Source organism: Ursus maritimus, unplaced genomic scaffold (genome assembly GCF_017311325.1).
Source record: "Ursus maritimus isolate PB19 unplaced genomic scaffold, ASM1731132v1 scaffold_7, whole genome shotgun sequence".
NCBI lineage: Eukaryota > Metazoa > Chordata > Mammalia > Carnivora > Ursidae > Ursus > Ursus maritimus.
In genome coordinates this window covers 25,328,108-25,346,583 of record NW_024426885.1, presented here as the reverse complement: position 1 = coordinate 25,346,583, position 18,476 = coordinate 25,328,108, and the positions used below count along the sequence as shown (strand labels likewise).

Sequence of the window (18,476 nt, the reverse complement as noted above, 5' to 3'; positions counted from 1 at the left end):
GAAAGCGCAGCAGCGCGACGTGGACGGCGCCACGCTGGCCCGCCTGGACCTGGAGAAGAAGGTGGAGTCGCTGCTGGACGAGCTGGCCTTCGTGCGCCAGGTGCACGACGAGGAGGTGGCCGAGCTGCTGGCCACGCTGCAGGCATCGTCGCAGGCCGCGGCCGAGGTGGACGTGGCTGTGGCCAAACCAGACCTGAGTTCGGCGCTGAGGGAGATCCGCGCCCAATATGAGTCCCTGGCTGCCAAGAACCTTCAGTCAGCCGAGGAGTGGTACAAGTCCAAGTTTGCCAACCTGAACGAGCAGGCAGCGCGCAGCACCGAGGCCATCCGGGCAAGCCGCGAGGAGATTCATGAGTACCGGCGTCAGCTGCAGGCACGCACCATCGAGATAGAGGGGCTGCGTGGGGCCAACGAGTCCTTGGAGAGGCAGATCCTGGAGCTGGAGGAGCGGCACAGTGCAGAGGTGGCTAGCTACCAGGTAAGGGCTGGAACGCTGCAAAGGGAGGGGCGTCCTGTCCTCTCCCCCACCCACCTGCGCCTTCCCACAACTGGAGGCGCTGGCAAACAAAAAGCCCTGGAGTCTACACTTTTCATTCTAGAGTCGTGGTCACCCTCTTTCCTTGCCCGTCATGTCCCTGTCCGAGCCCTTTTAGAAAAAACCCTTAAGCTTGTTTTTCAGAATCCAAAAATCTAATTCGTGCCTCCGTGTCCGCAAGTGGACATTAACACCCTGGTGACCTGAAGAACAGTCCCCCACCCAAAGTAGGAGTGAACCCAATGCAGTTGGGTTCCAGTCTCTCATGTTGGCAGTGCTGTCTCGGCTGTCTGGATTGTTTGGTTGACTCTGAAAGGCTTTCTGTGGGCCCCGGAATTGGTATTTATGGAGTATGGTCTGCGCTAGAGAAAAGAATTCTGGACTGAACTGGGAAGGGTTCTGCCCAATCATTTTCTTGACTTTTGCCTTCAAAAGAGTAGAGATTGGGAACCAAGGAGCTGGATGATTGGGCTAGTTACAACTGCTCTTCCCTACCCTCTTCCCCTCCCAACACACCGACACACACCGACACACACACACACACACACACACACACACACACGCAGCGTTTCCTTGTCCACCTACTTGTGATATTTCTCCCTAAAGAAAGCTTTACACCACTTAGCAAATGAGAATGGTCGGGGCGCTGTCCTCGGTGCTGATCTAGAGTTCTTTCCATCTCAGAAATGATGTGTCTCCCGTCTCATGTCCTAGTTATGACTCTCTAGGCAATTAACTGCTTTGGTTTTTTTTTTTTTTTTTTTTTTTTTTTTTTTTTTCTCTCCTGCAACACTATCACATCAATCTTGGCTACCTGCAATCAAAGGTCACCTCATGGACAGCATCAATTTTCACTGTCATGGATGGCTTAGCACTTAGTAAAAACCACTTAATCTGCTCAGCAGCAGTGAAGTCCCACTTGAAAATTCACATCTCCTTAACAATTTTCCATCCACAGCGCATGTGATAAATCACAGAGATGGGTGACTCTATCTTTGTCATAGGCCACTTATTTTTTTTCATCTTTGCACATCCTCTAAGCTCCTATGAAGGTATTGATTGGATCTTTCTTCCTTTTCTCTCCAAACAAAGGCCACTGCATCTTCAGTTTTACTATATAGGGCATTCTGGGCTTATGACTACAAAGAGTACAGAGGCAGGAAGGAATCTAAATAGTATGGTTCATTTTCAAGGTCCAATCAAAGCTCCATTGGGTAGGCTGGTAATAATTCAGAAATTTGTAATGATTCATTCTGGCCAAGATCAAGGTTTACATTTGATAAAATCAATAGGGTTTGGAACATGAATAAAATAGAACAAAGAAAGGAGTAAAACCTCAAAAGTACTATTTTAGTCTACAGCTAAAGAATTATTATTGGTGTGCAAGTATTTATTGTCCATTATAAACTGCCCCGTTGCTAAAAGAAGAAAGCTTGCCTGGACCATTTGTTTTGGTAGTTCGGAATGACAGTGCTATTCAAGTAAATACTTCTATTCTGCTTCAAAAGCTGTAACTTGAATTTTTCACGGTGTGGCCTAGCTCCTGCATGGCCTGAATTAATCACATTTAGTTAACTGAGATGTCATGTGTTCTTCCAGAAGCCTCAAAAGATGAGCTAGGTGGTCTTCTGAAGGGCTAGCCCAGTATTTCTACAAAAAGGCTAACTTCTGTGCAACTACACTGCCATCTGCATTGGGCTTTGCCATGCCCTCTGTTTACTTGGTGCAGCCCTACATTCTAAGAGGTAGTGACAGTATTGTCCGACTTGTTTTGTTTGCTTGAAAAGGCTTTCAGTGTCAGACAATAGTAGGGTCATCCAGACACAGTCTGCAGGAAACAAACAAACAAAAACCCTACAAAAACTGCCGCATCCGCAGCTCTGCAGTGCTGCCCCCGGCAGCGTTCACCTTCAGAGCCTCAGTGGACCTGCTGGTGGAATGGAAGACCAAATGAGACAACAGAAAGCTATTTCCTACCCCTTAGGACTTCAGGCTGAGGAGTGGCTCACAACCTCACCTGCTGATCCTCAAGGCCTGAAGTCACAAGGGAATCCTCTGGCTGTTTTCTCTAACAATTTTAGCAGTCTTGGCCAAGATGAAAAGCCTCCTTCTCCACAGTGAGATTCAGCCATTGTTTTCTTGCCCTCTCCCTCCACCCCCCCTCCCCTTCCACTGCAGTAATGGGAGGCTGTTCTCTTTCTTCTGCTTCAGAGATCAGTGATAGGCCCATTTTCCTTTGCAAGCTTGCCACCCTCTAAGATACAGAGAAGAGCCCCATTAAAGTCGCATTTTCCCTTCTCAGAATGCTGACAGCCTATTCTAGAACAGAAAGCTTATTACATTTTTGAAAGGGTGAAGTATGATTCAAGGTGACATAGTAAGTACACAATAATATATGAGAGAGTCCAAATCAGGCAACAGGAGAAATTATGAAGAGCTAGGGCCATTGTCTTCAAAAGCCAAATGTAGCCACCCTCTATAGCTGAACACTTTTCCATTTCTGACCCAGGGTGAATCTGTTTCCTGCATAGCTGCTTTACCACCATTACAGGCCCTGTTCTGTCAAAGACACCTAAGGATATTTTGGCAGGATACTGGAGGCCCTGACCCTATACTATGGTCAGTCTTGGAAAGCCAAAGTTTTCCTTGAAAGACCTTGCTGAACAATCAAACTCACCATTAGTTAATGCTCCCCAGGGAGATGAGCCAAGTCTGCCCTCTTCTCTCCAATATGAGATTGGAATACAACCTAATGAAATAGCAAAAAGGGGCTGCCCTCTTGGAGATTGGGGGTGACACTGGCTGCATATAAATCTATGGCTTGATAGATTTATCTCTGCAACTAGAATTCAAGAAGAAACTACATTTGGTCCTTTTTTCTTTTTAACTCTTCTGGTGTTTTTAGTTTTGTTTTTGCCCCTCCCTGCCTCATCGTATTACTGTCACCAAGGCCACCTTGAAAGCTCTGCTACAGAAATAAGTGTAAACTTGTAGTTCCTAAACCCATCGTTCCACCAAGGTCACTTGGGGGCTTAACAGAAAGATTCTCAGGCCTGCTCCCGAAGATTTGGATTCAGTAGTTCTCAGGTGCAGCCCAGGAATATGCATTTTCAGTAAAAGTGCTGCATCCTATTGTTCTCTGGCTGACTTGGGGGTGCGCTAACCTAAACCACACTTCACAATATAAACCAGCTCATCTAATGCAAGATATTAAAGTACAGTAGGGAAAAAAAGAGAGGAAGGAAGCAAGCAAGCAAAGACAGGAGAGAGAATAAGGCATATGGGTGGGTCACCTATAAAAATCCTCTCTCCTCAGCCAGTAATTCTGGAGGAGCTCTTTCTTTCAGGCTGTGCTGTGCTCACTACTACTGCTCACCTGGCTGAGGGCTCCCAAAAGGGATGAAATCCATAGCACTGTTTGTGGTTCCTTTTCTCCACTGCAGATGCTTGTGTGGCCTGGTCTTTCCCTTATTCCTGGCCTGCATCCTTCCAGCTCTTGGGAAGATGCTCAGCACTTAGCTACTACTCCAGGAGGGACCCCAGCTGGAACTGGGAGTGCCTCTGCCATTCCCTCAGGCTAAGCCAGCAGCAGCTGCGTGGTTGGGGGTGGGGGCGGACTGCAGTACTCTGCTCAGATTTCCAGCTGGAGGCCATCTTGGCAGGGCTTTTGAAGGGCAACGCGAGACAGTCTGGTGTGGGCTGAAGAGAGCGCAAACAAAGGGACTAGATGTTGAAGAGCAATGGTCAGCAGTCAGCCCAGTTCCTTCTGAAAGGAGCAGAGTCATGCTGTTTGTCTTCTCTGATCCATAAAATAGACGTGTGAAATGTGTAACATAAAATTTCAAGGAAATCTCGTCTATCTAGAACTCAGCTCCCAATCTTTTTATCCATCAACCACAGCTCTGAAACAAAAATGTTGTTTTAAAAGGGACCTTATTAACCTGCTAATGAGACAAAACGTCCATGTCCAAATCACATATAGGGAAGTTGACCCCTCTGATGGCCCTAACATATTCATTCTTACTTTACATGATTCTAAAGCACTTTGTCTTTTAAATTTCAAGCATGCTGCAAGATAGAGAAGAGGGACCAATGGAGTCAGGCATCCTCGAGAACTAGTAGCATTAGTTTAACTCTCAGAACAAAGAAAACCAATCAGTAGCAAGCACTAATGCAAACACTGCTCTTTGGGGCCATTTAGGGTAGAAATATACAATCTGGTATACCTCAGTTGACCTAAAAGATAAAAGACATCATAGAATTATAGAAAAGTAATTGATCATTATCATAACCTGTAGTTGCTAAGAAAGGTTGCATTATGTTTACGTCCTAATTAAGATTGGTACCCCCCACTCCCATGGAGCACCTGGCTGGCTCAGTCGAAGCGTGCCGCTCTTGATTTCAGGGTCATGAGTTTGAGCCCCATGTTGGAAGTAGAGATTACTTCAATAAATGAGTATTTTTAAAAAATGGTACAAGCCCCTTTAGAAAGGCTTTTTATTCAGAATCATTATTTAAAAAATATCAGATGCTTCAAGGAATATGCCTTCAACTATCTAATATTAAAAGTTTTATTATACATTGCTTTCCTTAATAATCCAAGGGGTTGTAGGGAGGGCTCATAATTAATTTATCCATATGATTAAAAAGGGTATAGAGTCAGATGGTATGACTCTATAACAATAATTTATTGAGCAATGTCTACGTGACAAGTGCTGTTTAAATGCCTGTTATCTAATTTAATAGATAATGGACTCATACAATAATGTGAGGTGCCTTAAATCGGAATCCTAACTTGAGAATCACAGAACACTTCAGAAAAGAATAAATATTATAATTTTCTATATGTAGAAATGGAAATTTTGAAGAAACTAAAATATAGAAAACTGACTGAAGTGTATTAGATATTTAGGCAGAGCAAGAAATGCAAGCCAAAGATCCTGATGAAATCCTCCTCTTTTCCTCAGATTTCATTTCTCCTGTCCTTTGCATACTGAGAAGTCTTCCTCCCCTTTCTCCCTTTCCCCTTTACCACAGTAATATTGCTTCTCTTACCCTCAGCGCACCACTAGCAGACTTGCTTATAGGTTAGTTTAACCTCAATGACCAACCATCGGGTAAAATGCTTGGTAAAATCACTTTAAGCCCTTATGATCTCTTAACACACTTTGGAATATTTCCATCACTGTCCGTGTCATATGTATTTTCCCTACTGCTTGTCATTCCTTGCTCTGTACCCATCAGTTGATTGAGTCTCTCCTTTGCGGCATTCCCGTCAATATTTATAGAACAGGTAGGAGGTATGAATTTTCATTTTTTCTGCAGATTCTCTTGATTTGGAGGTTTGCATCACCACCCCACGCCCCCCCCCCCGATGTCATCAGCCCAGCTTTCCACCATCACTTCGTCATCCCCATGAGGGAAGTTACAAGGACCCCTCACCACTTACTTCTGGAGGTTTCTGATGTTTATCTGCATCACTATTTCACAAAAGATACTCTCAATTACGTGTTCTTCATGTCGACAAAGTTGCAACTGAATTATATGGGTTATTTGCTCACATCTTTTCAGGTCAGAGGACAGGAAGTGCTCACGTAGCACCGTTCATTCATTTAACGATTGCTCACGGAGCTTCTCCACGGTGCATTGTGCTAGGCTCTGGGCTTCCAGGGGTGAACCAAACAGAATCAGCCCCCCTTTCCACATAAATTACATTCTAGAGCAGTAGTTCTCCGACAGGAGTGACTTGCCTTCTGGGGGACATTTAGCAATGCCTGGGGACATCGTTGGTTATCACAACCGGAAGGAGGGTGCGTGCTGCTGGTGGGCGGAGGTCAGGGTTGCTGCTAAACATTCAACGTTCACAGCACAGCCCCCACAGCAAAGAATTAGGCCCACATGTCAACAGTGCGTAGGTGGAAAACCATGAGCCAGAGAGAGGTGACAGAAAATAAACTAGTAATGAACGAACGAGAAAATTTCAGATAATGATAAGAGCTAAGAGCAGAGCGGCCACTTTCTTCTCATTTGTCCTCCTGCTGGAGGTGCCTTTTTCTCGTTTGCAACAAAGCCCCTTCATGGGCTAGCCACTGTGCTGGCTTGGGGTAAAATAGCATGCTAGATCGGGGTGGGAAGTGTACTTAAATTGGACACAAAGGAGGACTGAGTAGAGGGCATTTGAACGGAATCTTCGGCCACAGAAGACCTACTACAGAACATTCCAAACAGGGGAAGTAGCTAGCCTAAAGGGCCTGGAACAGGAATGAATTTAATAAGTTTAAGGAGCAAAGAGAAAGCCAGGGTAGCTGAAACACTTCGAGCAAGGGCAATAGTATAGGTCGTGCTTAGGAGTTTGGACTTTATTGTCAAGCTGTTAGAGGGCTTCCAGCAGGTGAACAACTGGATCTGCTGTGTTTTTAAAAGACCCTCTGGGGGCGCCTGGGCGGCTCGTTTAGTTAGGCCTCGGACTCTTGTTTTTAGCTCAGGTCGTGATCTCATGGGTCATGGAATCAAGCCCAGAGTTGGGCTCTGCACTCAGTGGGGAGCCTGCTTGAAGTTTCCCTCCCTCTGCCCCTGCGTGCCAACCCTCCCCACCCCGAACCGAGTGTGCACGCATGCGTTCGCGCACTCTCTCTCTCTCTCAAATAAATCAATCTTAAGAAAAAATTGTAAGCTATTTTTCTTCTGTGTCTGGGTTTGCACCTGAAAGAATTTGGAGCAAAACTATTATATGGACCTAGTTTCCTTTTTATTTATATATATATTTTTAAAGATTTTATTTACTTATTTATTTGGGGGGGAGAGAGAGAGAGAGAGAGCAAGCTCAAGTGGGAGGAGCGGCAGAGGGAGAGAAGCCCAAGCTGACTCTACAGTGAGTGCACAGCCCAGTGCAGGGCTTGACCTCACGACCCCGAGATCATGACCTGAGCCAAAATCAAGAGCCGGCTACCCAACGACTGAGCCATTTGGGTGCCCCCTAGTTTCTTTCTTAAAAATATAATTTCAATCTGCCATTCGGATTAAAAAAATTCTGTGGAGTATTTCTGCTTCCTTCTTATCTGTCGCGTAAAATGCTTTCAGTAAGGTGATCGAGTAGCAGACCTCCAGGAAACCATCAAAACGGATGGAGGCAGAAAAGACTTGCTGTCCTCTCTGTGCTTTTCACAGTTGGAATTTTCTGAGTCTAAGCTCCTAACCTGAGGCTGTGGGTTTTGGAAGGGACAGGCAACAACTGAATTATTCAGCAGCAGTGCAACAAGCAAGGGAGGGATGAGAAGTAAGGGGTTTTTGTTTTGTTTTGTTTGAAGTTTTTACTTAAATTCCAGTCGGTTAACATACAGTGTGGTATTAGTTTCAGGGGTAAGTGTAACGAGAGAGAGAAAATAGCTCCCTGGTGCGCTTTTGAGATGCACATGCCTCGCAGTAGAAGTTCCCAGCCCTTACCACGCATCCGAATCTCCTGGGGACCTTATGAAAGAACGCAGAGGCTGGGACCCCACCCCAGAACAAATGAATCGGAATCTGGGCTGGGGGACAGGCCTGGATTGTTAATGTGCAGTCAGGGTTGAGAATCCTCGCTTTGTGGAAATCTCACTGAATTTCAGCTGGCTCAAATACGTTGGATATGTCACTTTTCAGGATAGCATTGGGCAGCTGGAGAATGACCTGAGGAACACCAAGAGTGAGATGGCGCGCCACCTTCGGGAATACCAGGACTTGCTGAATGTCAAAATGGCTCTGGATATTGAGATAGCAGCTTACAGGTATTTCAGAGGACATGCTCACCCGAGCAGATCCAGCCACCTGGGGCACAGCTACCCGAATAAGTGGCTAAGTGGTTTTATAGTCTCTCCGATTTCTGATGGGTGAGAAGGGAGGAGGAAAGTCATCCCCAGCCCCTTCCAGGTGAGCTGACTCCTCTGTCCCTCAGCTTCTTTATATCCCAACTCCACCTTACTCGTCCTGGAGTCGTCTGCCTACCTCTGCTAGCATGGAAGGAGATAACTGAGTATCCAGAGGTTGAATAAAACCCATCAGATTCTAACTTTTAAAAATAGGGCTTATACAACATGGAACGTCCTAATAGGTGAGGTATCCCTTTGGATTTCTACTGAAACAATGTTCAAGTGAATATTTACCTTAAAAAAAAAAAGGTAATAACAGTAGCTACTATTTTTTGAATGGCTACTATGTGCCAGGCACTATATTAGAAACTATATTTAAATTATCTAGGTATCTGGTCATATTATTTCCATTTTTCAGACCAGGAAACTTGAACCACAGACTGACCATGTAACTTGTTCTGAGTCACAGTGCTGGTAAAGGGAAGAGCCCAGCTTCTATCCAGATCTAAGAATTTTTTTTTTCTTTTACACTATGTATACCTCTTCAAAACAAAACTCCAAGAGTTTTTGATAGTGTCCTGAGTTTCTGATTTTAAAGAAAAGATGATAAAAATTATTAGAGATAAGAGAAGGCATTGGGGCCACTCTTATGATGCTGGTTAGGTTAGGCTGAGAAAAAGTCTGGTATCTGAAACAGTTGTACTCACTGGTTTTTGAAGTTGCTGGTTCCATTCCCGTTGTCCTCCTCTGCGTTGAGAAAGTACAAATCTCAACTTCAGGCTGATGCAGCAGCTCATCCCTCCGCTGTGGGTTTCTCACCTCCTTATCCCTGTTGCTCTTAAGGTTTTAATTAGTGAAATTACTTCTCCCTAGAGCTTTGTAGGCTCCTAAGTGCCAAAAATGGGTGTGATGAGGCCAAGGGGAAATGAACAAAAATTCCTTTTTGAACCTATCTGTGAAGAGGATAGGTTTCCCTCTGACAGTGCTTTCAGCACAGCTGATGCTAAAGATGTGCGAGTGTGTGTGTGTGTGCGTGTGTGTGTGTGTGTGTGTGTGGTGTGTCCGCACACGCACGCAAGCATGTACGCGTATGCACGTGCTAGATAAACTCCAAGTCTTTGAACCTTGGAAGTCAATATTTATTGGTCTCAACCTCACGAAGAAACTGCAGGGTCTTATGGAATCTTTCTAAAATGAATAGAAACTGGAGGGTTAAGTTCTTTTTTTAAAAAAAGTTACCAGTTGACTTCCTAAGACTTTTTCTCTGTTGGATTTACAGGAAACTGCTGGAAGGCGAGGAGACACGTTTTAGCACCAGTGGATTAAGCATTTCAGGGCTGAATCCACCCCCCAATCCAGCTTATCTGCTCCCGCCTAGAATCCTCAGTTCTGCAACCACCAAAGTCTCATCCACGGGGCTGTCTTTTAAGAAAGAGGAGGAGGAGGAGGAGGAGGAGGCTTCTAAGGCAGCCTCTAGGAAAACCTCCCAGATAGGGGAAAGCTTTGAAGAAATACTGGAGGAGACAGTAATATCTACTAAGAAAACCGAGAAATCAGTTATAGAAGAAAGCACCACTTCAAGCCAAAAAATATAATTCTGTTGCTTAAAAAAAAAAAAAAGTTAATGCTTAAGAGGGGATAATATGCATTTGACTTGTTAAAGAGCCTATTCCTGAACCAAAACACCTGTCACCACTGTAAAATGTCTTCAAGGCTTCAGTCTCCTAGTTAGCATTGAATACTTCACTTTCTCTAATAAGAAAACCAGCCCTTAGGTTGGAGCAAAGTGCAGTCCTCGAGCAATCACAGAAGAGTTATCGAAGAACTCAGCTTTCTCCCCTAAAGCTCAGGCTTCGCAGCGTTAGATGATTCGGGTACAGAGGAAGTACAGACTAAGGTGCTAAATCTGTGATCATCATCATTTGCTGTGAATTGAAATGAAAACTGATATTCGCTCACTCTCCCCAGACATCACCCAGCCATATAGTCTCCTTCTAGGTACCTAAAACATAAGATCACTGCCAAAGATAAACCAATGGTCCACATCCGACTCCACTCTGACAAAACTGCTTCACAAGTGGTAGGTGTTTGTTTGACAGACACTTCCTCCCACCCCTCGCAATTCCATCTCTCCTTTTCTTCCCTTCAGGAAAAAAAAAGGCTAGTGTCGTATTCTTCCCCCTTAAACACAGTTAGGTTCTTCTCATAAGAACTTGCCCCCTTTAGCTCTCTTTGTTCAATGGATAAAATTAGATGCATGTTGACCATTTCTGTGATTCGTGTCATGACTTCTCCCTGCCCGTTCCACGTCCTTCCAATTCTGTAAGTGAAAAAAAATGGCAGTGATGAGTTTTAAGGGTTGTCCCCAACAAATAATGAAAAGACTCCCTAGACTTTAGGCTTTCAGATTATTCAAATCCATTTATTTAGGAGGGAAAAAGTACTTTATTAAGAATGTAGTTGTTCACTTTAACTTTAGAAACACGGTCATAGTGCCCCAAGCTGTGATTAAGCTGACCTTAGATTTAGTCGTAGAAGCTAGAAGAGGTATTTGTGTGAATGGAAAAAGCCAAGGTCCCATTGATCTGCGTGAGTTCATTTGTGGTGATCTAGAATTAGCTGTTTCACGCCCTTACCCCGGCACCCACGTAGCCCCTTTCCCACTGTCTCGGTCCTAGAGAGACCTTGCTTTCACTCTCCTCTGCCTTGTAAGAGTGCTAAGGGTAATGACGTTACCCCCAGGACACGATGCTACTGCCCCAAAGTAAAAGGAATCGCCTCTGGTCAATCAACACCACCAGCAAACGTAAAAAAGAAATCTTTCTCTTTTCTGAAAGAGTCCTGCCCCACGGTTTTCCCATTGCTGCATGGTTGGTGGGTCTCCTTTACCTACCGCAGAGGCAGCGACGCTCAGGCTGGAGAAGCGCATGCGTACGTGCTCCCACTCCCGTGCTAGGAAGTACGCTCTGGAGAGCCCGCTCTCCATCCGCCCAACCAGGCAGCAGCCGCATTGCCCCGTCTTCCACATGTGCCAAGTTTGACGTAGGGCTAATTCTCTCCTGCAGTCCCTTCCACCAGACTAAAGAGTTGCCGTGTCTTGTCACACACCTCCATTGAAAGTGCTGTTGTGAAAGGGCGTGATGCTTTTACTGAACTTTCTTATCCTAGGACCTGCCTCAACGGTTCAAGGAACTGGACAGATACTTTCTCTTCTTCCTTTCCCTCACTCCATCCCTGTCTACTCCCCACACGTACTGTAAAACATTAGTAAGATAAGAATTAAAAGTCACACGAATCCCACCAACGTAACTGTGTTCTGTGGTTTTTGCTGCTACTGTTAACAGAAAAGTGCTGTTTTGGGGGCGCCTGGCTGGCTTAGTTGGTAGAGCATGTGACTCCATCTCAGGGTTGTGAGTTCAAGCCCCATGTGGGGCGTAAAGCTTACTTAAAAACAGAGAGAGACGGGTGCCTGGGTGGTTCCATTGGTTAAGCGTCTGCCTTCAGCTCAGGTCATAAACTCAGGGCCCTGGGATCAAGCCCCATGATGGGCTTCCTGCTCAGCCGGGAGTGTGCTTCTTCCTCTCCCTCTGCCCCTCCCCCTGCTCATGCACTCTCTCTCAAATAAATAAAATCTTTTAAAAGGAGAGAGAGAGAGAAGCACTGTTTTGGTTCAGTGAGACAGCCGTACCCCAAATAATTCGGGAATTGTATATTCCCTGCTCCTTGCATCCACATTTAGAGGTTTTTTCCTTTGCCAAGCCTTCAGAGTGATAGAGTCTGCCTGTGTTTACACTGTCTGAAACACAAAATGCACTAAGTGGACAGTTTATGGCAGAGAGTTGAGAAATCAAACCAAACAAATGGTGCAAAACAACATATTCTTGCCTAGTTAATGATTTAACTAGCTTAACTTGAGCATTTCTGAGGATGAAGTGGCAGAATGCATATGATAAAAGGTAGTCCCAAACAGTGAGAATCTTTTCTCAAATTTTTCTGAAGACGGGGTTACACTTCTGCAGAACCCATATATTAAATAGAACATAGGCAGCAATAATAGAATTTGCCTCTACTGTAATGATTCTTAACCTTTTATGGATTACAGGCCCCTTGGGGAAAACTATGGACACTTTCCCCAGAAAAATACACAAAACTTTGTACATATCAAGGAGCTTGGGTCTCTGTGTTGAACCATCTACCTAATGTGTCCAGAAGTCCATGGACTCCAAGTCGGGATTCCTAAAGCCATGTCAGGTTCCAGGATGGAGACTAAAAGAGGGGAATACACTGATGCTGGTATGATGCTGGAGCTTGCTGAATCCCGAATGAGTCTGGCATTCTCAGTGCGTCTGGCTAAGAGCACTCGCATGTCACACAAAGGTACATTCATCGTACTGCTTGGGAAGAGAGATGTTAGTCCCGCACCAACAATGAGAGTTTTATAACAATTAAGCATCTTTTAGGACCTATTAAGGAACAATAATAATCTCATCAATACAGGGGTTTGCAATACAGATGTTGGTTGCCACTTCTAAGAATACCATTTCGTGAATGGATCCTTCTGGACGCAAAGCCACCACCCTTTTATTACATTTTTATAATTCCTAGCTCTAATTTATATCTCCTATTTTCAATGAGTTGCCACTAATTGCCATGAGCTCATTTATAAAGAATTAAAAGCATCTTATGGAGTTGATAAATTATTAAATCAGGACAATTACAGTAACAAGGAAACAGTGTTCAGAATCACAAAGCAGGGAGGAGAAGGGAAGGGGAAGCAGGCAACACCAACTGTCAATGACAGAACAGGACAACACAGTGAGTCCGTGAGATTGCGGGGATGCCTGTCCACAAAGCACATTAGTGATAACTGATACGACGTGCAGATTGATTAGACAAAGAGATCCCTTGCATCCTGGGACTAATAACAGCTTTAATTTATTCAGTACCTGCCTACCATGTGTCAGACACTGTGGTAGGCAGTAAGCAGAATTATCTCATTTAAACCTCACAACCACTCTTTAGGTAGTACTTGTAGACCCATTTTACAAATAAAGAAATAGAGCCTTGGAATGACGAGGTTAAAGTCCTTGTCTAATGTCACAGAATAAGAGCGCAGGGATTTGAACCTGGGTCTTCGGACTGCCGTGCTTGCTTCTCTTTCCTAATTGCCTTCCTATGTAAAAGAAAGTGCTCTCACTTGAGGGAGTAAAAATCTTTATTTTTATCCTCTTTTCCCCCCCTTCCTCACTGGGTTTTACTTAAGGTTTTTCTGCCCCAGAAACCTTTGACAACACCAAGTCCCATAGGCAAACTGCTATACTTTGCAGACTTCCTGAACCTATTAGCTTCCTGCATTGCAGTGAGGTCGTGACAGCTCAAAACTGGGCTCTGAGCCCATCTGACTGAGTCACCTCCTACTAAAAACTAAATAGAATTGGGTGCTATTACCTAACTGTTAAAAAGGAGTTTTTAAAAATAATTTTGCGAAGGAATTCTGCAGCTCAGTTATCAAAGGGCCTGGAAATGAGGGGATATTACAGAAGGGACAATTCCTCAAGAGGTAATAAAGTCAGGATAGTTAGGATTCATTTTACCGCACTGGCTAAAGAGGGGGCAAGATCTGAGCAATTGTCTGGAAGCCAGAGTCCAAATTTTAGCTCAAGACACAATGCAAGTCACATATAGTCCTGCAGATAAACTTCTAGAACTTACTTGTGAACACAAGCAGAGAGTCCAGGACTGCCATCCATGACTCTAGAGGCAAACGTGAAATAGTTTTTAAAATGTATTTGAAAATTCACTGGGTGGTGCCTGAGTGGAGCAGTCGGTATGATGTCTGACTCTTGGTTTCAGCTCAGGCCATGGTCTCGGGGTCTTGAGATTGAGCCCCGTGTTGGGCTCCGCACTCAGTGTGTGGAGTCTGCTTGAGACTTTCTCTCCCTCTCCCTCTGCCCCTCTGCCTTGTGCGTGCTTTCTCTCTTTAAATAAGTCTTTAAAAAATTCATTGGAACAGAGAGCAGATTGGTAGTTGCCAAGGCTAAAGAGAGGGGGTGCTGGGGGGGTGACTATTCTGTGGGTTTGGGGTTTATTTTGGGCTGAGGTGGTAGCTGCATAGCATTGTGCACAGGCTAACTGCCACTGAATTGTTCACTTTAAAATGACTAATTTTATAGCATGTAAATTTCACCTCAATTTAAAAATCCACTGATAGAGAATGTATGGAACTCTCAGAAAAATATAATTACAAAGTCTACTATACCGTCTGCTCCAGCTGAGACCATTATCTACAGCCACCCTGGATCAATCTCAGTTAGAAGGAATTCCATTAGGACGACATCAGCCAGATCTAATAAGAGTATTGATTCCAAAACAGAACCTGGAGAAAAAGCCAGGAATACCCCTGGATGTAAACAAAAGAAACAATAGCTGGAATTGTTTTTTGCTCATGAGCACCCATCATTGATTTCCAGTTGAGATTATTTTTATTATAATATCATCAGAAATCTCTAAGATCCTGAAAAACATCTAAATCATAAGAATACATTTTTTCCCCTAAGAACCAAATAAGCTGGTGTGCCTGGAAGCACAGTAACTTAAAATGGAAAAAAACTGAGAGGGGCTTTGTAGGATCTTAAAATAGAGCTCATATGTGAAATTCTGTTTTTCTTTATAGAACATACACTACTACTGGCTTTGGGACATATTCAAATCTAATGTGCAGTTTACATTTGTCATCATGGCTTTGTCATTTTCAAATATCTCATATGGATATGCCATTTACAAAAGGGGTACATGCTCCTGAATCCAGCCAAACAAAGGATTGTTTTTATTAAATTACCATCCCTCGCTGCAAATCCTCGAAAGATGAAAAAAAACCAGTTATTATGTAGGTCAAATGGCTTCTCTCCTCCTCTATTGATCTTTTAGATGCTTTGATTGAGCTCATGTTTTTATGCTCCACACGCTTACTAGATGGGGGTCGTGAGTAGCTAAAATTTATAAATTCCCTCTTACCATCCCTTGAAACACACAGACACATACCCTAGGATTGTAATAAGACACAGTGAGTCACACTGCAGATGTTTAAAGATTTATGTTTCCACAATTCTTCAGTGATTCCAAATAAATAGAGAAAGCTCAGGATACAAAGAAAAATGAAGATTGATCTTGGAGGGGTCTCCGGACCCCATCCTCATCGATTAATTACCGTGGATCACCCATGGCTACTCTCTCCCTTGGTGAGGTAAGTGGTCTTTGCTGTGTAGGTCTGAGACACTTCATTCCAGCTCTATCGTATGTTCTTATTCATAGGGGATATAGAATGTTAGCAGAGCGTAGCCAAAGTCATTAGCATAAGGGCTGGAGTTTTGGAATACAATCAGTAGCAGGTCTAGTTAATTGCTGATTATTGCGCTGGGCAAAAAAGTATTTTTTCTTGGAAGTGCTTATTATATATTTTTTAAAATAATCTTTATGCCCAATGTGGGGCTCAAATTCAAGACCCTGAGATTGAGAGCTGCACACTCTACTGACTGAGCCAGCCCGGTGTCCCTAAAACAAATTTAAGGGGCGCCTGGCTGGCTCAGTCAGTAGAGCATGTGACTGCTAATCTCAGGATCGTGAGTTCAAGCTCCACATTGGGCGTGGAGCCTACTCAAAATTAAAACAAAATAAAACAAATTTAACTCACTTAGGTTCATCTGTTAATCTGTAAGTATGAATAACCGAGAAGTGTAATCATTTCCCATGATTTCCTGGCATAAGGATTCATACGTGGCATATACAATTTCTGAGGTCCTTCGGGGCTAGACAATCTTTGATCAAGTCAGCCTGGAGTTCAGCAAAAGGAACTCCTGGCAAGTGAAATTGCCTCTGGACTAACCTAGTCTGCAAAGTATAAGCAGCAGAGCCAAGACTAGAGTTAGGGTGAAAACAGAATCCAGGTCTGACTTCAGAGCCTATGTCCCCACCCCCGTCCTGGTTATCCATAGAAGGAGATGAACAAAGACAGGAAAAATAATAAATGGTTCAACATCAATCTTTTAATATTAGTGGACCCACTTACTCATTAGAAAGGAACTAATTCAGCAAAGTATTCTAAGAAGTGACTACATAGGGACCATATTTGAACTTGGTAGTAGGCTGTATGCCAGCTGTGGTCCTGAATGCTTTACATAGTCATTCGTTCTCATAACAGCTCTTTGAGTTAGGTTCCTTTGTCCCTGTTTACACGTAAGAAAAACTACAGCTCGGAGAAATTATACATGTCCGAGATCATAGAGCTTGCAAGTAGCAAAGCTGGGAATCAAAGCCATTCAGTCTGGCTTCAAAATTCATGTCCTTAACCACTATGCAATACTGCCTCTATGTCTTTTTTTGGAGGAAAAAAAAAATCTGTCCTGGCAACCTTTGTCTTCTTCAATCCCTAATTTAAAATATCATCTAATCAGCTTTTCTCTTGGGAAAACATTTTCTTAGAAACATCCGAAGGAAAAAAAGAATCTGTTCTCATTTAAATGAAAAGAGTATCACAATAAGAACCTCTGTAAAACCATAGACACCATTAGAACAAAATCAAAATGTAGTAAAGATTAAACCATAGCGTCCATTCCATGTAAGCAAATACTTGGCAAGCTTTTAGGAGATCAATATGACATTTCATTTGTCAAACGACTATTCACCTCAATAGGTAATAAAAGATTTCATCAGTCCAGTTTTGAAGAGAGGCCGGTCATCAAACTCATGTGCAGAACATACTAAAAAGGATAAAAATGAGGACCTACTCTTTGGTCACGACCTACTAAAGAAAACAAAGATGAACATTCAGAATCAACATCTGCTTGAATCTTCTCTATTCACAGAGGTTGCAACTATTAGAACGTTAAAGAAAAAAAATTAAAAATTAAAAATTAGTCGCACATATATTTGATAAGTCGATTACAACTTGGTGATCCTACAAGAATATTCATCTAGGATTGAATCACAGAGGATATACTTTGAGCAAGATAAATAGGACAGATAAATGGGTCAGAGGCATTACTTTCAAGAATTCAAAGTCACTGTAGGAGAGTCATTGTGTGTGGGGGGGTGTGCGTGTGGGGGTGCGCGCGCACAGATCTGTGTTAGTTTGGAGTCTAGAGAAGGAATTGTCAGGCACGAGATGAGAATGTGTCTGAATCAAGAGGGAAGCGCAATGCTGTAGAAGCAGAGGGGAAGCTCAGCGAAGCCCAAGGTCACAGGAAATGACTTTGGCCTGTACTAGAAGGAAAAGATTGGGATGGCAATTAAGGGAGGCACCGAGAAAGCTGGCAAGCACACAGTCTGCCAAACTACAACTACCACAAACTACCCTTCCGAGCATCTTTGCTCAGTATCACCTCAGAGAGGCTTAGGCAAAGACAAAGGGACCTGCAGCTATGCCAAATAAATCTATTTTTAGCCACGGAAGTTGGGCTCTCGTATATGCACTTCATATACCTTATTCATGCAGATTTGGGTATTTAATTCTGTTTCTAGTAAGAATTCCTTTTGAAAAAAAACTTTGACCTTATTTCATCTGAACTAAGTGCAAGCTGCCGGTGATGGCAGCCGAGCTGACCCAAGGCAAGAAGTCAGCATTTGTTTGTTCCTGTTTGTGCTTTTCCCACATCTAAGTCTTTGACCCTCTGGTTATTTGAAGACAGCTACCTTGTATTGTCTTACCCTTAAGTTTTAGCTTCTCCGAGTTAGCCATAAGCAATTGCTTAACCCTTGTCCTTGTTTTTGCCCTAGGTCTCTCTCTATTCCCTATCCCATTACCCTCTCATCTCTCAGTAGTTGTGTATGCTACCCAGAACGGGACACAACCTGAATTGGGAGTTAATAAGTATTAACTCCCTTGATCGGAAACTGTATTTCTGTTGATGAAGCCCAAGATCATACTGATTTTAGGGGGTACAGATTTGAAAGACAATCAATCAGCATTCTTTGTTGACTACCCAGTAGTAGCGATAGGTCAAATAGATAGAACTATATATGACTTAGTTCTTTGGGATTCTTGGAGGTCAAGTCCAGAGGGAGCAAAGAAAGAAAGGGTAGAGCTCTCTGTGACTTTTTTT

The 18,476-nt window shown here is 43.5% G+C and overlaps 1 protein-coding gene across 1 annotated transcript in view; it reads left to right on the top strand.

The window, feature by feature from the left end:
* The window catches only part of INA (internexin neuronal intermediate filament protein alpha), a 14,163-nt gene extending 2,500 nt beyond the window's left edge, over window positions 1-11,663 (top strand). The window contains exons 2-3 of the mRNA XM_040624426.1: window positions 8,174-8,298; window positions 9,659-11,663. Coding sequence (XP_040480360.1) covers window positions 8,174-8,298; window positions 9,659-9,974 — 441 coding nt within the window. The 3' untranslated portion in view covers window positions 9,975-11,663. The remainder of the gene's footprint in view (window positions 1-8,173; window positions 8,299-9,658) is intronic.
* Window positions 11,664-18,476: the final 6,813 nt, after the last annotated feature.